Below are 17,049 nucleotides of genomic sequence, written 5' to 3' on the forward strand. Positions count from 1 at the left end.
TGTAACATTTAATTGATCTCTCACAAATAAATTTTGAGGCCCATAAATGAATCCCAGCTCTAGTTTTGTGACTGTAACAAATAATAATATAAAATTACAGTATTTGTATTGGAATGAGCTTAAAAATAATTTGGTTTATAATCCTTGAAAATAAATAAAAAATCTATTTCCTAAAAAAAACGTTATAAACATAGAGCCAAGGCTATATATGTATATGAGTGAATAGGAAATAGCCTGAAAGATACTACCAAACCAATAGCACTTGTGCTTCTGGGAAATGTTTGGGATCAGGGAGTGTGGTCAAGGGATACTTTTGCTTTATCTCTATTGGTTGTTTTCCCCCAAAGAAGATGTCAAATTTTTACTTAAGTGGTTTTAAAAGCTGTGTTATGTCACCTGGGAGATAACATTTCAGAATTATTAATAATCTTTATAAAAACTCTAGGTTTCATGTCTTATTGACCATGTGACCTACCTTAAGTAGGTCAGATATATGATATACATATATTTAAATGGGTACTTAGATATACCTGTTCTATGAATTAACTTTTAACTTTCTTGATTGTATTGTTTGTAGCACAAATGCTTTTAATTTCAATGAAGTCTAATTTATCTATTTCTTTGGTTGCTGAAAATGTCTACCCAAGGTTGTAAAGATTTCTGTGTTTTCTTCTAAGAGTGTTAGCTCTTACATTTAGGTTTATGGTCCATTTTGAATTAATTTTCGTATTTAAAAATTTTTTTGTATTAAATTTTTGTATTTTTAAAATTTATAATGTGTTTTTGCAAATGGATCTGCAGTTGTTTTAACACCATTTGTTGAAAAAAGTCTTATTTCCCCATTGTGTTTTCTGGGCACCTATGTGAAAAATTAAGTGATTGTAGATGTAAGGGTTCTGGACTCTCAGTTCTCTTTAATTGATCTTGGTTTGTTAAATATTTACACTAGTATTTTAAAAATTTATTTCCAGACATGAATACTTTTTTTATGTGAAATATTTTTCCTTTTAGCTTTTATAAGAATATCCCTGGGTGGTAGTAATCTACCAAATTAGATACTGTTATAAATAAAATTTTAAGGTAAGCTCTTTTAGGCAGAAGGCTTTGAAGTACAGAATTTCAAGCATTTCATGGTAGCAATTATTTTAATACAGGCACACCTCAGAGATATTGTGGGTTCAATTCAGACCACTGCAGTAAAGGGAACATTGCAATAAATGAAGTCACAGAATTTTTTGGTTTTCCAGTGCATATAAAAGTAGTTTACACTATACTATAATCTATTAAGTGTGCAATAACATTATATCTAAAAAGAAAACAATTTATATACCTCAATTAAAATTTGACACAGACATGAAGTGAGCACATACTGTTGGAAAAATAGCACCGATAGAACTTGCTTGGTGCAGGGTTGCCACAAACCTTCAGTTTGTAAAAAATGTATAGCTGAGAAGCACAGTAAAGCGAAGTGCAATAAAATGATGTATGCCTGTATCCATTTTTGGTCATTCTTACTTATTTCATAATATCTTAAATTTGAATAATTGCTAGCAAAAATGTTTACACATTTACTTTAGCATTATTATGTTGAACAAACGTTAAGGAAGTAGTAAATAAGTATGGAGTTTATTTGTGCGAAGAGAGATTGCAATCTTTATTATCACTGCATTCTGAACATCAAGACTTGTTAAAAACGACAAGAGTAACATTTCTGAAAATATTGATGATTCTTCATTTGGTGACTCATAACAATAGGTTGTCTATATACTTTTTATCTTTTAGAGGCTACAGTGCTGCTTGGTTTTGCTTTCTTGCAGAGTAGCGAGCACATACAGTTTTTAGACTTTATTGGCTTATGATTGTCCTCCTGTTTTGTGTGCATGTTACTAAACAAGGAGTTCCCCAAACAGCTTGTATTTTGTGAAAATGCATCTTCATGTGTTTGTGCCAGTGCCATAATTTCCTGTGTGTATTGCTTTTAGAGAATGAACATATTCTAGATATCAGGCTGACAGTTTTTACTTTCATTTAGGAGTCTTTGTCTGAAGTGGAAGAAAAGTACAAAAAAGCCATGGTTTCCAATGCACAGTTAGACAATGAGAAGAATAATTTGATCTACCAGGTAGACACCCTCAAGGATGTTATTGAAGAACAGGAAGAACAGATGGCAGAATATTATAGAGAAAATGAAGAAAAATCAAAGGTAATTCTCATCTTTTGTCATACTGCCCTTTTGGGTTGGAAAGTAAGTACCTGCCATTTAAAAAGTGGTGTGGTGGGTGGAACATTGCAGCATACTTGGGAATGATGTTTTACTCACAACTCAGTGGTCCAAGGAAATTGACTGAATACCATAAGATATCAAGCCTTGAAATATTGTCGTTTTTAAATTTTTTAAAAATTTACTTAATTTTCTTAAGGTAAACCTTATGACCTTTAGGTTTCTGAGAAGAGAATACTACTGAAGTTTTATCTTTATGTTCTGTTCTTACATGGGGCTATTATAGTGAAATTACTTATTTCTTCCTATTTTAAGTGGCTGGAATTCCACAAAGTTCCAAAGACTCTTATCTTTTTATTTTTTATTTTTTTATTTAAAGAAGCTTTAGATTACATACATGATCGAAAATATGGGGGATTCCCACATACCCCATCTCCCCTCCCACACTTTCCCCCATTAACAATATCTTTCATTAGTGTGGTACATTTGTTACAATTGATGAACACATACTGAAGCATTGCTACTGACCATGGTCAGTAGTTTACATTATAGTTTACATTTTTCACCACACATGTTTTATAGGTTATGACAAAATGTATAATGGCCTGAATCCATCATTGCATTGTTACTCAGGAAAATTCCAATGTCTCAAAAATGCCCCATGTTACTCCTATTCTTTCCTCTCCCTCCCCTCAGAACCTTTGGTAACCACTGCCTTTATATCAGTGTTACAAGATCTTCCTTTGCTGGAAGAATAATAAGCTTACTTTAGTCCATAGTTGCATTCTCCCTTATGTTTGTTCATTCCCCAATCTTGAGGATTTTAGGGTGGTGATGCCTACTCTGTTTCTGATTGAGAGGGGGCTTAGATCCCATGGGGCAGATGGTGGAGCTACAAAGACTTCTATCTTAATAAGATGGTTCATTTTCTGTTTTTAAATGAACTTCTAAAGGGTTCAGAAACACCCGTTTTATAAATGAGTGGAGAGAAATCTTTCACCAGGTACTGAAAAAGTGATGTGGAGATGTGCTCAGAGATTGATGTTTTCTTCAGGGTTTTGTAAGCGATGCTGTTTAAAAGTGTGGAAGGAAAATACAAGCCTCTGTCCAAGGTCCAGATTTATCCTTTGACAACTGCAGAGAACAAAGTGGGTTATCTTGAAAGCTTGCTGGACTTGGACTTTTCACGGTATTGATGTCAGTCTAAGCAGAGGACAAATGAATATTGCTGCCAGAAATGAATTGCCGCTACCTTGCCAATTTAAAGAATCTAGAGAATAATGTAGGAAATGTGTATTGATGAATTATTAGAATCAACAATCTGAATTTGCACAAGTAGAGGGAGAGAAGCTTTTAATATAACTTCTAAGGGACCAGCGTTATTACTGTAATCTTTATAGGAGTTTTTTTCCTTGAAACTCATCATTCCAGTCTGCTTTGTTCACGTTTAAAAAGTGTTAGGATAAGGTGTCTAGATGGGTGGAAAAGATCTCTGGGTATTTTCATGTCACATCAACAGTTGCCCATTGAAGGGTATATACTTTGATGCCAATAGGTGGCTTCTTCTTGACTCTTCTTATATCCCATAGGCACTTCTGGAGATTCATACTTGACTTCAAATCCTGTAGATTCTTTTTTTGCCTGTCTGTACATTTTTCATATCTATTTTTGGCTCTTTGAGTCCTGTAGATTTTTAAAAATCTTGATAATAATGGTCAGTATTACTAAAATAAGGTCTTATCCTTCCATCTTCTCAAATATTCTTGAACATTTTTAAAAATAAAAAGGCCTTATGATTAGCTATTTTAATCAATTAAAATTTTCCCGTCTGTCACTTAGTAAGATATAGAGATGTTTTGGTATACGTAGGATTTCTTGTCTTTTTTAACTTGTGCTTTTCAAACTTGAAAAATCTGTTAGCTTTTTCAATAACCTGGAGGACCGTTTCATGTACTGTCATGCAGAAGACTTTGTGGTGCTATTTCTAACATACCATCACCCTGGGGTCTCTTATTCTAGACAGATATCGCACTACAATGTTCATATGCAGAGATACACAAAGAAATCAGACACTCTGGTGTTTTTCCTTATAGCAGCAGACAGTGAGGGTAGAGAAGGACTATTCAATAATAAGAACAGAATTAATACTTTAAAAGCATTTTTAGTGCTTCCTGCTGAGATTATAACAACTGCTTCATACATAGTGTGTCTTTGTGTACGTTTAAGGACAGACTGCCTGATCGGGAAGGCCTTAATTATATTATTCTCCTCTTAATAGCTACTCACTTTAACAGATTTTTAAAAACTTAACTGAAGTGAAAAACAGCATTTCATTATGGATTTTAAACATTAAAAACAAGTGAACAGAGCTGTATAATGAACCTTCATGAACCCTTATCCTAGCCCCAACAACTATCAGCCCATGGCCACTTTTGCCTTTCCATTCCTCTTGCTCCCAAAATAATTGAAGCAAGTCTTAAGCATCATACTCTTTTTTTTGAGGTAAAAAAAATTGAGCCACCTCCATTCCCTGCTTGTTGTGTCTCTCATTATGTTCCCTTATTGTATTGCTTCATTGTGTCAGCTTGCAGTACCTGCTTGTCTCATTAGCTTGCTGTCTTGCTCATCTTCTTTACGAGGCACCAGGAACTGAACCCTGGACCTCCCATGTAGTAGGTGGGGGCGCCCAACTGCTTGAGCCACATCTGCTTCCCTTTCATGTTAAAAAAAAAAAAAAATCAGTATTCAGATAAATTCCACACACTAGGGTTGGTTGATAAGTTTTTTGAGTCTCTTTTTAATTTATAGGTGTCCTTCCATCATTTTTCCCATTTCCAATTTATGTATTGAAGAAATTGGATTGCTTATCTTAACAGTTTCCCATAATCATAGATTTTGCTGTTTTTATCCCCAGGGTGCCTTTATCATGTTCCTTATTCCTCGTATTTCTTATAAATAGGTATTTGGGTCTAGAGGCTTAATCAAATATAGGTTCTACTTTTTTGGGCAAGTTTGCTCCATAGATGATACACTTTTCTTCCTATAGGAGGCCCAGATTTATGGCTATCTCTTTCTTTGCAATGCTACAGTAGCCAGATACTTTAATCCCTTAGTTGACTAAGGGTTGCAAAATGGGTTATTCTAATTCAGTCATTATTACTTTGTTCCCATTACATTCCACTCTACTGTACTCTATTCTTTAGCAGCTTTATTAAGAGATGATTCACATACTGTACAATTCACGTATTTAAATGTACAGTTCAGTGCACAGATATGTGCAATCCCACTCTGCTGTACTCTGTTCTTTAGCAGCTTTATTGAGAAATGATTCACATACCGTACAATTCACGTATTTAAATGTACAGTTCAGTGCACAGATATGTGCAGTCAACAGTCAACTTTAGAACATTTCGTCACCTCAAAAATAATACCCATACCCTTTAGTTATCACCGCACCTCATCAGTTCCTCTAGCCACTTCCCCACCGAGATGTAAGCAATCACTGTCTCCTTCATGTCGCTTAGAGTTCGCTATAGACATTTATACAAATGCAGTCTTACAGTATATGACCCTTGTAACTGGCTTCTTCCACTTAGCACAGTGTTTTCAAGATTCATCAATGTTGTAGCAGGTATCAGTACTTTATTGCTTTGTATGACCAAATAATCCATTGTATGGATAATACCACATTTTATTTATCCATTTATTAGCTGGTGGATATTTGGGTTGTTTCCACCTTTGGGCTATTATAAATAATGCTGCGTTAAACATTCATCTACAAATTTCAGTTAGACATATATTTTTATAAGTAGGAGTGGAATTGCTGGGTCATATGGTAACTCTTTGTTTAAACCATTTTAGGAACTGCCAAACTCTTTTCAAAAGCGGCTATACCATTTTTCATTCCCTTTATTAGTGTGTAAGGTTCTAGTTTTTCTACATCCTTACCAACACTTGTTATTTTGTTTGTCTTTTTTATTATAGATTATAGCCATTCTAATATGTGTATATTGTGGTTTTGATTTGCATTTTCCAGATGTTTGATGATGTTGAATATCTTTCATGTGCTTATTGCCATTTGTGTATCTTCCTTGGAGCAATGTCTAGTCAGCTCCTTTGCCCATTTTATAATTAGTGTTGTTAAGAGCTCTGTAAGAGTTCTTTATAAATTCTAGATAGAAATCCATGACCAGATATATGATTTGCAAACATTTTCTTCCATTCTCCGGGCTAATTATTTCACTTTCTTGTGTTTTATTTATTAAGTGCATCTTTAAAGATACTCTGCCTCTTATCTGTTATTACTTAGAGGAGACAGTTTATGTAGAAAGGCAAGATAAAGACTTGATTCTTAGCTTTTATTTATGAGTTTTCAAAATAAGGAATCGGTTCTTTAGCATCCTCTAATAATGATCAATATGTTTTCTTTTTGAAATATCATGATAAAGTCATTAATGCAGTCCTTTGATGTTTCCAATCCATTGCAACTTTTATTCATATTGATATTTAAAAAGAAAAATCCATAGATATCTACCTTTGGTTAATGTGAGCCTCTTCAGAAAGGTTCCAGGTACTTTTGATAAGAATGTAGTTGTTTTTGAGTGTCTCTGCTCTCTGGCAAAAGGAGATGCTCCGGGATCATCTTGTACATTTCCTGCCCCAGACCTGGAGTCAGTCACTTCTTCAAGGAACTCTGGTTCCCTTTCAGTGGAGCAGTATGTGTGCGCAGGGGGTGGTCTTTGCACAGTTTATAGGTCTTTTCAGTGAATGTAGCTGGGAAATATGTATGTGTTTTGGTTTTTAAAATAATGTATGCTTTCATGCTGATAGTTCCAGTTCCTATTCAGGACTCTTGGGTTTTTACATCACCTCTTCTGTCTAACATCTGTATTTCCATTTTTGCACACTACAATTCCCAGTCCCCACAGTCGCTAGGATGATAGTAATTATGTTATATTCTCCCTCAGTGATTTATCCCATGTCACCAAGAATAGCAGTCCCAGCATGACCACCACCAGTGTCTTTATGACAGTAGCTAAAAGTTGTTCTGTTTGGCTTTGTTTGACTCTTGTTTTTGCCTGTAGGCTCTGAATAGTCAAACTATTTCTTTTTAACATTACTTTAAATAGTTCTTCTCTCTTTGCTTAAACCACCAATTTAATATATAGGTAGGTTCCTTACATTTTATTTTCAATATTTAAGAATTGCTTTTTTGAATTTAATTTATTTTGTTTTTAATTTTGTAAAATATTTACATAGCTCTTAAATCTGTGAAGAAAATATATTCAGAAGAGTAAGCCTTTTGTATCTTGTCTCTTCTACCCTATTTCCTTCTTCCTCTAGGGAATTTTGAAAATGTAATTTAATGGTCTATTCTAGAAAATGTAGCATATTATAAATGATGTTTTGTACCTTGATTATTTTATTATTTTCTGATATTAGGATATAAAGATTGTCCTCATTTAAAAAAATTTTTTTCACCCTTGCATAGTTATTCCATTGTGTGATATAGCACTAATGTGTGTTGTCAAGGTTATGGATTTTTACTGATGTTTTGGTGAGAAGTGTTATTTTATTTACATATGTCTTTGTATGAGCATCTTTTCATATTGTTGAGAGCTATTTTCATTTCTTTTTCTGTGAATTGTCACTTTCTTTAGCTTGTTTTTTTATAAGATGAAATTTCACTCATCTTTTCTAGTTTTCCATATGGTATTCGGTTATTCTGTCTTTTTCTAATTGAGCTAGATGCTCTTTTGTTCTTATTTATTATATTTGTATATGTAATTGGGTTTATTATGGATTTTCTGTTCTGTTCCATTGGTTTGCATTCATGTGCCAATACCACACTGTTTTAATTATAGAGGTCTCATAATATGTTTTACTATCTAGTAAGCACCCCCCCTCCCCTGGGCTATTTTTCTCTTCTTCTCCTTCTCTTCCTTCCCCTTTTTCCCTCCTCCCCTCCTCCCCCACACCCCTCCTCCCCTCCTTCCCTCCTCAGCAAACTTTATAATCATCTTGTCCTATTCTGAGGTGGAAAAACCCTGACAGTATTTTTATTTAGACTGCATTAAATATATAGATTAATTGAGAGTAAACTGACATTTTTATGATATTTAGTCTTTTTATCCAAGAAGATGATATGTTTTTCCATTTGTTCAAGCTAACTTCTCAGTTTTCCAGAAATGCTTTTTCTAATTTTCTTCATACAGATTCAGGACATCTTACACGTTTATGTGTATGCTTATAGATATAGATAACCTTTTCGATATGTCAGATTACAAGTGAAGTTAGTTTTCTTAAATTTTTCCATAAATTTGAAGCATATTATTCAAATTCTTTATTTTGGATATTATGAGTGGGCTTATTATATTTTCTCTCTAGTTTTTGTATCTATGAAGGTTATTGAATTATATATATATATTAATTTATAAACTTTTATTTTAAACATCTCATCGTTTCTATCAGTTTTTCCATTGACTGTTATGGATTTTCCAGATATGTAATCATGTGAGATGAAAAATTTTAACTTTTTGAACCTTTCCCTGGAATACAGAGTTTTTCTATGTTACTAAGTATCGGCAGTCTGGGCATGTTTCTAGAGATCATACTTAGTCTTTGCTTTGTGCCGTAGATGTTCAAGTTTGTTATGTGCCGTGACTTGTGTAAACTGTATAATTTGTTTAATAACAGGAGTTAGAAAGACAGAAACATATGTGTAGCGTGCTGCAGCATAAGATGGATGAACTTAAAGAAGGCCTGCGCCAAAGAGATGAACTTATTGAGGTATGTACGTGAACTGTGGAAATACTCAATTTTGAAAAAAAGCACAGAAAAATTCACTTCCTCTTCACATTTGTCTGTATTGTGAAAATTTCACAAACCTGAAACATAAAGGAGGGCTTAAAAAATCAAAACTATGACTTCTATAACCATTCTTCTTTTAATAGCATATGTTTTTTAAGTTCCTTTTATTCCTAGGCACATTCTCTCCTAAAGATATTTTAGGAAATAGGCTAAAGACAAAATTATAGAATAGCATTTTCTTTGGAACTTAGCGAATGCTATCTTTTGGGACCGAAATCTTCGGGAATAAGAAGTTTGATTTTTATTCACATAGAATAAAAGAAGAGAAGAAAGTGTCAACACATGTTCCATTGAAAAAGGCAGTGGCTGGCCAGGGCCGAGACCCAGGTTCTGTTGGTTGAGGAACTCAGTGCCACGGTGTGGCAACATCCTAGCAGTGAGAGGAGCCGTTGACAGCAGTCACCATCCTTTTTTGTGCATACCACTTGCATGCCTCTGTGTTTCCCTGTTTTTCTTCTCAAGGTGGTGGATTTTCATGGAGATGGATTAAGTTCTGGGGCTCCCGCTCACTGTCTTGGTGCGGTTGTCAGGGGGTCAAATGGTTCTTTAGCATTGGTGACCAGTCAGTGCTTCCAGGAAGGCCAGCTCTTAATGATCCCGGGGAGACACCCACCCTCCACGGCCTCTCCACCCTGGCCTCACCTTCTCCCTCCATCTTTTCCTCCTCCCACTGCTGCATTAATAGCTCTCCCTGGAAATGACTTGAAAAACCATCCAAGAGCAGAAAGGAAACGACTCTTTCTGTTTTTTGTATTTGTGTTATTTCTCTTCATTCTTAAGCATAATTGAATTGACTATAGCCTGCTGAATGAAATCAGGTAGAGTTTGTGAATTCCAAATGTAGATACAGAAAACTCATTGGATATATCAGATTGCAGTTGAGCTTCATTGTTTTAAAATTTTCCTCATATGGCAAGAATATTGTTATTCTAATTCTGTACCCTGCTGGTATTTAAAAATAGTGTTGATTCTTCTCTCTTTTTGTCCTTTTGCCTTTTTTTGTGTATAAAAATGCCAACCACTTCTTATTTCTGAGTAAAATATAAAGGATTTAAAAAATATTAAACTGCTTTGGGGGCTGCTTCTCAAATTCACTTGCTTAAGTTAGGGTTGACTAAGTCTTCTGCTTTTTAATTTGATAATTGCATTTAAGAGAAATTGTAATATATGACTTCTGTAATTTGTAAGTGTAGTTTTTTTAAAACTCAGTGCTGAGTATACAAACTTGAAACACCTTTGTTTTAGGTATTTTAGAATTCGCATCATTTAAATGTTAGTATTCATGTTTATGTATACCTAAAGTCCTTGCATATGACAAATAATGCTTTTTGATATTCAAAATTAAAAATCGCATGGTAAAGTAGGTAAGAAATATGAGTAAGAAAAGGAGATGATACTTAATAACTCATAAGAAGAAAACCTGTTGCGTATAAGAGGGTATAACTTGAGCATTGTTGCCTAATCAGAAGAGTTCTTTTGGAACTTGAGTTGCTAAGTTCTGGTTTTACTAATAACATGTGACTGTTCCTTTCTAATTCATGATGTTCTTACCATCTTAGATTCTGCTAGCGGAAATTTGAAATAATTAAACCAAGTTATGTTTGTCTTATATTTTTCAATTCTGCTTAAAGTAGGATAAAATTCAAAACAGCTTGTTCTCTGTGATTAGGGATTATTTGTTCATAAGCAAACCTGAATTTCCCTCTCTAGAAGTTTGAGTTGTCCCATGTTTGAAAAAAAGGCAGTTATCAAAGCAAGAATACCATGTGGAGCTGTGTTTTCACAGAAGCCCTTGCTGGCTTGCTGCCAGGGGCTGTGGCTGGAGCAGTTGTTTCCAGTCCCCTGCCTCCCTCGCAGGGGCAGGCCCGTGGGAGTCGCGTCACTAAGACTGGGTGCCGTCTTTTCTTTAGCAAGAAGCGCTTGCCTTTCTTGTCCACCTCTGGCTTTCCTTTTCGTTAAGTTGTTTTATAAGCTTTATTTTTGTTCTGTTTTCCTTGCCTTAGCCCCCTTCCTTTTATCTTTCTGCTCTTTTGTTTCTTTTTTCCCCCTCTTCCTCTGCAGGAGAATCAGCGCATGCAGCAGAAAATAGACACCATGACAAAAGAGGTGTTTGACCTCCAGGAGACACTTCTTTGGAAAGATAAAAAAATTGGGGTATGAGATGAAATTGGGCTTTGGTCAGAAGCTCATTAATGTGAGGAATAGACCAATATAATTACACTTAGAGATTCCTAAAATTCTATCATTTTTATTGTTCTTGGGTATTAGGATAGTATGAAATATGAATAAGCAAGAGACAGAGTGAAAATTCCATCAGGGGGATGGGACAGATCAACCTACCTGGTAACTATACCTGGAAGGAACCCTTCTTTTTGGGCTTGTGAAATCTATGTGTAGGAACTTCCAAGGAAGTTGTTCTTTATTGCCCCAGGATTTTTTTTTTTCACCTTTATAAAATTATTTTTTTATTTTTCAGGACATTTTAGATTACATAAATATTACATAAAAATATAGTCGGGGATTCCCATATGCCCCACTCCCTCCCTCTCTGACACTTTTGCACATTAACAGCAGCTTTCGTTAGTGTGGTGTGCCCAGGGTTCCTGTCCAGATCCACTCGTAGGGGTAGGCGTGTAACTCAAACCTGTGGGTAGCCTGATAGCCTGACGTTACAAGAATTTGGGTAAGAACCAAGAGGTTGCTGATTGAATAGGGAGTGGGGTGGGGGTAAAGTTATTGGCATCCTATAACCCTTTGGTGAATAAAATAGGAAGACTTTATAATCAGATCAATTATGGAAGTGGTTAGGAATGTTAGGTTTACCAGGGCTGCCGGACTCTGTCAGCCGTCTCTAACTTTAACACACAGAACTCCCCGGGGCCCAGATAAGGACAAAGTCTTCGTGGTTTTTGTGTGTGTGTGTGTGCACTAAGCCCTGCAGGTTCATTCCAAGTACACTGAAGGTTGAAAAAGTTCCCACCAGTTCATCCCATGTGGCCCTGTTCCACGGGTGATGTCTCTGTTCTGTGGAAGGAGGAACACGCAGCCACAGCTGCTGGAGGCTGCTGGGGGCTGCTTTCAGGTCTTGGAGGCAGGACGTGGAAGCAGAGAGAAGGAAATCCTTAGCCTGAGGACAGAATACTTGGTTCTGCCTTACAGTAGGAGGAGGGAAATCTTAACAAAGATCCCAAGAGTGCTGGTGAGAGAAATGGCCCACTGTGCCCTCTGGATCGGGGGTTCTTGACCTTTTTTGTTCCATGGATCCCTTTGCCAGTCAGGTGAAAACCACAGACCCCTTACTAAGTCCATGCTATACTGTGTATTTAATAAATATACAACAACATGTCCCCACAAGAATAATTTTTTTTTAAATTTAAAAGATATCTAGCTGGTCAAGATAAAATTTCTTTGCCTTTATAGTTTTTTTACCATTTATCAAGTGAGTAAGTGGGTGACTTCATTCTATGTGATACACAATAATGATATACTTTTTAAAAATTTTATTTTTAATGAAGCTTTAGATTACACACATAATACAACGAAAATATAGGGGGATTCCCATATACCCCTCCCCCTCTCCCTCTTTCCCCCATTATCTTTCATTAGTGTGGTACATTTGTTACAGTTGATGAGCACATATTGAAGCATGGCTACTAACCATGGTTAATAGTTTACATTACAGTTTATACTTTGCACCACACGTTTTTATATATTTTCACAAAATGTACAATGGCCTGTGTTTGTCATTGTAATGTCATTCAAAACAATTCCAGTGTCCCCAAAATATCCCATGTTACACCTGTTCTTCCCTCTCCCTCTCCTCAGGGCCTCTGGTGACCACTGCCTTTATATCACTGTTACAAGTTCTTCCATTATTAGAATAATGATTAATCTCCTTTAGTCGTAGTTGTATTTCCCACTTAGGTTTGTTCATTCGTCAATCTTGAGGATTTCAGGATGGTGAGGCCCACTCTGTTTGACCGACAGGGGGCTTAGATCCCATGGGTCCGATGGATGAAACTGTCTTGCTTACAACTGTAGAAACTGTTTTGGGATGGGCATTGTCCATCATCATCCCACTGCTAGTTGACCTGGGCAAGCCCGATGAACTGGAGAGTAGGTGCTGCAACTCTGCTGAGATTCAGGGCGCAACTGGCATATGAACAGACTGAAGATTTAAGTCTCTGGGACATAAATTTAATGGTATAATGCTAATTATAGGTTCAAATAAAGGGGCAGAAGAGAGCCATGTGTAGTGAAATTTTAAATGAGTCTAATTTTGATACATTGGGGAATACATATTTCAAGGTAAGGCCCATTGACAGGGTGCCAAATTCCTGCCCTGCCTGTAGTGTCTAGATGTCTCCAGAGCCCTCGGGAGCACCCCTGCTTCAAGCACTGCTCACTGTGGCAGTCAGTGAGACCCTGCTGAGACGGGCACAGGCGTAACCTCTGGAATGAGCTCCTGGCTCGCTTTTAAATCTCTTAGCTGTAAAAACTCACAATAATGATTTTTTGTCATTAATTTTTTTGTTTTTTGAGATAACTGTAGCTAGGTATAAGAAGTCTTACAGAGAGATCCTATGTACCCATTACATCCAAGTGTTACATCTTGCAAAACTAGTACAGCATCACAGCCGGGATCTTGACGTTGATACAGAACATCTCCCCGCCGCCCTTCTATAGCCATATCTGTTACCTCCTTTCTCCCATTGCCGATCCATCAACCATTAGTCTCTTGTCCATTTTTGCAATTTTGTCATTTTAAGAAAGTTGTATAAATGAACTCTGTAGAACGTAAGCTTTTGGGGCTGGCTTTTCCCCTCAGCCTCATTCCCGTGAGAGCCACGCGACGAGCTGCCCGTGGCGGTGGTTCTCCCTCCCTGGGCTTCTGAGATGCGTGTGCAGTATGGCCTGTGACTGTCTGTGAATCGTTTGCCTCTAGCTTCATTTTTAAGACTTAAATTTAGTAGCTTCGCGAGGAACGATGCCCTTTGTCCTCAGGCTGCAGTTCAGATTTCTTTAGTTCCTCCTCCTCCTCGGCTTTAGCCTCACGGCGATTCTAAGCTCCAGGGGCTGCGGGTGGAATAGGTACTACCAAGCACCAAGCAGTGGCGGATCTGCAGAGCCCAGTGTAAGCCTCGCCTCCATGCTGACTAAAGAGATCTGCGCCCCCCGCACGTCTGTGGAGAATTAACGTGGTGGCCAAAGTTGACTCTGTTATATGCATATCCGTTAGGCTTCTTGACACTAGAATTTGAGGTTAAGTCAGGAAGAAAGAAGTATTTAGATCTTCACAAACCTGCATATTTTACCCTAAAAAAGAGATTTACTGTGAGCTATTGTTGCATGCAAACACAAGGGTGGTCATTATATGGTCAGGTAATACAGAGGATTTCAGATCCAGTGTGCAAGCTTTTGATCTAATTATAAGGTATTTCAGTAGTCTTCCAATTTTGTGGTGATGAAAGGGTAAATTTATGGGATGTATTTTATATCCCCATCTATAATTATGGGAAGATGAAATTGAAAAGTCTAAAAGTAAAAATAAAATCCATTGCCCTAAGATGTATAAGAGGAGCAAATGACATGTATTAACATTTGCCAGAATTCCTAGTTTCAAATTGGTCTGTTCCTAAGAGGTCTTTTATAGCCAGCAGTGTTGTTTATATAAAGCATGTTGTGACAGGGAACGTTTACCCTGTTCTGTGTGGTGATGCATGGCGTAACTATGCACGCAGATACCAGTAACCAAGAATATTGCATCCACCGGAGGATGAAGTGACTGCCAGCAGGTGGGAAAGCCGTGCTTGTGCTTTGGGGTCCAACTGCTTCATTGGTTATTAATACAATGGAGTGTTGCTATGAAATGTTAGAATAAATGTGTTAAGGTGCTGTGAATTCAGATTCTTAATTTACAGGCAGACTAGAGACATACCATGTAGTATGGGTGTAAATTGTTGAAAGGAACTTAGATATTGATGTTGTATTTTGGATGAGTAAGGAGTAGGACTTGCCCTGTTGACTGCTCTTCAGCATCATCTGGGATGACAATAAGAGAATACAAATTGTGGCCTTCATTGGGCTATGATATAGAAAGAGTATGCCGGGGTTTTAGGACCAAAGACAATGGATTTATGACTTTGCCCCTTTCTCTGACTTTGGGCAAAAGATATAACCTCTCTTGAGCCTCAATTTTCTGATCTGTAAAATGGTAATAAGACAAGTACATAGCAGGGTATGTAAATGAGACATTATATGTGTGCATTTATAATATATAAGGGAGAAATTATATTTTAATTAAAATATTAAAATATACCATATACTTAAATATTTATATACTTTAAATTATTATAAAATCATATATATATATAAACAGTGCCTGCCATATAGTTGAAACTGCACAAATCATATTTGCTATCATCCTTTATTTACTTACTCCTAATTTGGTTGCAGAAATGGATTGTAATGACTTAAAAACAGACCAGTTATTCAGCCATCAATACCTAAGCAGGGGAAACGGACTTAGCCCAGTGGTTAGGGCATCCGTCTACCACATGGGAGGTCCGTGGTTCAAACCCCGGGCCTCCTTGACCCGTGTGGAGCTGGCCATGCGCAGTGCTGATGCGCGGGAAGGAGTGCCGTGCCACACAGGGGTGTCCCCCGCGTAGGGGAGCCCCATGCGCAAGGAGTGCGCCCCGTAAGGAGAGCTGCCCAGCGTGAAAGAAAGTGCAGCTTGCCCAGGAATGGCGCTGCCCACACTTCCCGTGCCGCTGACGACAACAGAAGCGGACAAAGAAACAAGATGCAGCAAACAGACACAGAGAACAGACAACCGGGGGAGGGGGGGATTAAATAAATAAATCTTTGAAAAAAAAAACCTAAGCAGTTGGCCCACTTCTAAACCTGATGAACTCATAGGAATGTTACCTGCTGTGGTCTAACTACTTGGACTAATGGGAATGCTGGCAGAAAACATTAAATATATCAACAGATGTGTACAGAAAGGCTTTTTCAAATAGCTTAGTGGCCAGGTCCTTGAGTAGACTATTTAAATTGAGTATATTTTAAAGTTTGGGTTAGTTAGTTAGGGTAGATTTGAGCTGTCGCTGATGACCAAAGTGTGGTCCTGCTTCTGCACTGCCCTTCTCAGTGCCGACAGAAGTGGCAGTGAAAATGCAGATGACAACACCAGCCTGCTGTGGTTGGGCCCCCCCGTTGTCCTGGGCACTTCGGCCAGTGCTTTCTACGGGTCAGTCCTTCAATCCCACGCCTTTGAGGCGGGGCTGCTCTTCTCCCTTCTGTGTTACGGAGGCGGTAACTGAGACCCAGGAAGTTAAGATGTGCTGGGAGACCAGAACCCATATTCTGCTACCCATCGGAGCTCTGCATTTATTCTGCCAGTTCTATTTGTTGATTTATTTACATTTAGAAGACCATATGACAATTGTATTTAATCAAATTTACTGAAAAATATACTTGAGGATCTCTTTGGTGATTTGCTATTTTGAATTAAGTGGTATTTGAGGAGAGTTTTGCTGTACTACTTACAGAATCGTCACTACAGCCAATATTTAAATACCTTATATATGCTAGTTTCTTTTCTATAAACCCATTGTCTTTGATCCTTTTCTGGAACCATGTTTTTATTTTAAAAAATAAGTATATGAATAGACTATTTCAGTTAAACATGAAATGTGCTTTTCTGTTCACCAAATGAAAATGTACCAAGGTCAGTAAGGAAAACTTTAGTTTAATAGTGCTGTTGTCTTCATCTTCCTTTTCTTTTTGTTGTTTTAATAGACTAGAAAGATATGTTTTCTTGCCTGATGTGATAAGCATGTTTTGCCAGATTTACTCACATGGACCAGTTTCTATTAAAATACTTTCTGGAGGTGTATATCCATATAACTGCATTTCCTTCCATATCTAATTGCTTGCGTACAAGCTTCTAACTG

The 17,049-nt window shown here is 37.0% G+C and overlaps 1 protein-coding gene across 6 annotated transcripts in view; it reads left to right on the forward strand.

The window, feature by feature from the left end:
• LRRFIP2 (LRR binding FLII interacting protein 2) overlaps window positions 1–17,049 on the forward strand; it is a 117,681-nt gene that overhangs the window by 92,861 nt on the left and 7,771 nt on the right. For 4 of the 6 annotated variants that reach the window (XM_058290802.2, XM_058290805.2, XM_012530070.4 and 1 more), the window contains exons 19-21: window positions 2,033–2,203; window positions 8,918–9,010; window positions 11,153–11,245. In XM_058290802.2, the coding sequence (XP_058146785.1) occupies window positions 2,033–2,203; window positions 8,918–9,010; window positions 11,153–11,245 (357 nt within the window). The remainder of the gene's footprint in view (window positions 1–2,032; window positions 2,204–8,917; window positions 9,011–11,152; window positions 11,246–17,049) is intronic. The other 2 variants (XM_058290806.2, XM_058290807.2) reach the window with 1 other exon arrangement.

This window comes from Dasypus novemcinctus, chromosome 31 (assembly GCF_030445035.2).
Source record: "Dasypus novemcinctus isolate mDasNov1 chromosome 31, mDasNov1.1.hap2, whole genome shotgun sequence".
Taxonomy (NCBI): domain Eukaryota; kingdom Metazoa; phylum Chordata; class Mammalia; order Cingulata; family Dasypodidae; genus Dasypus; species Dasypus novemcinctus.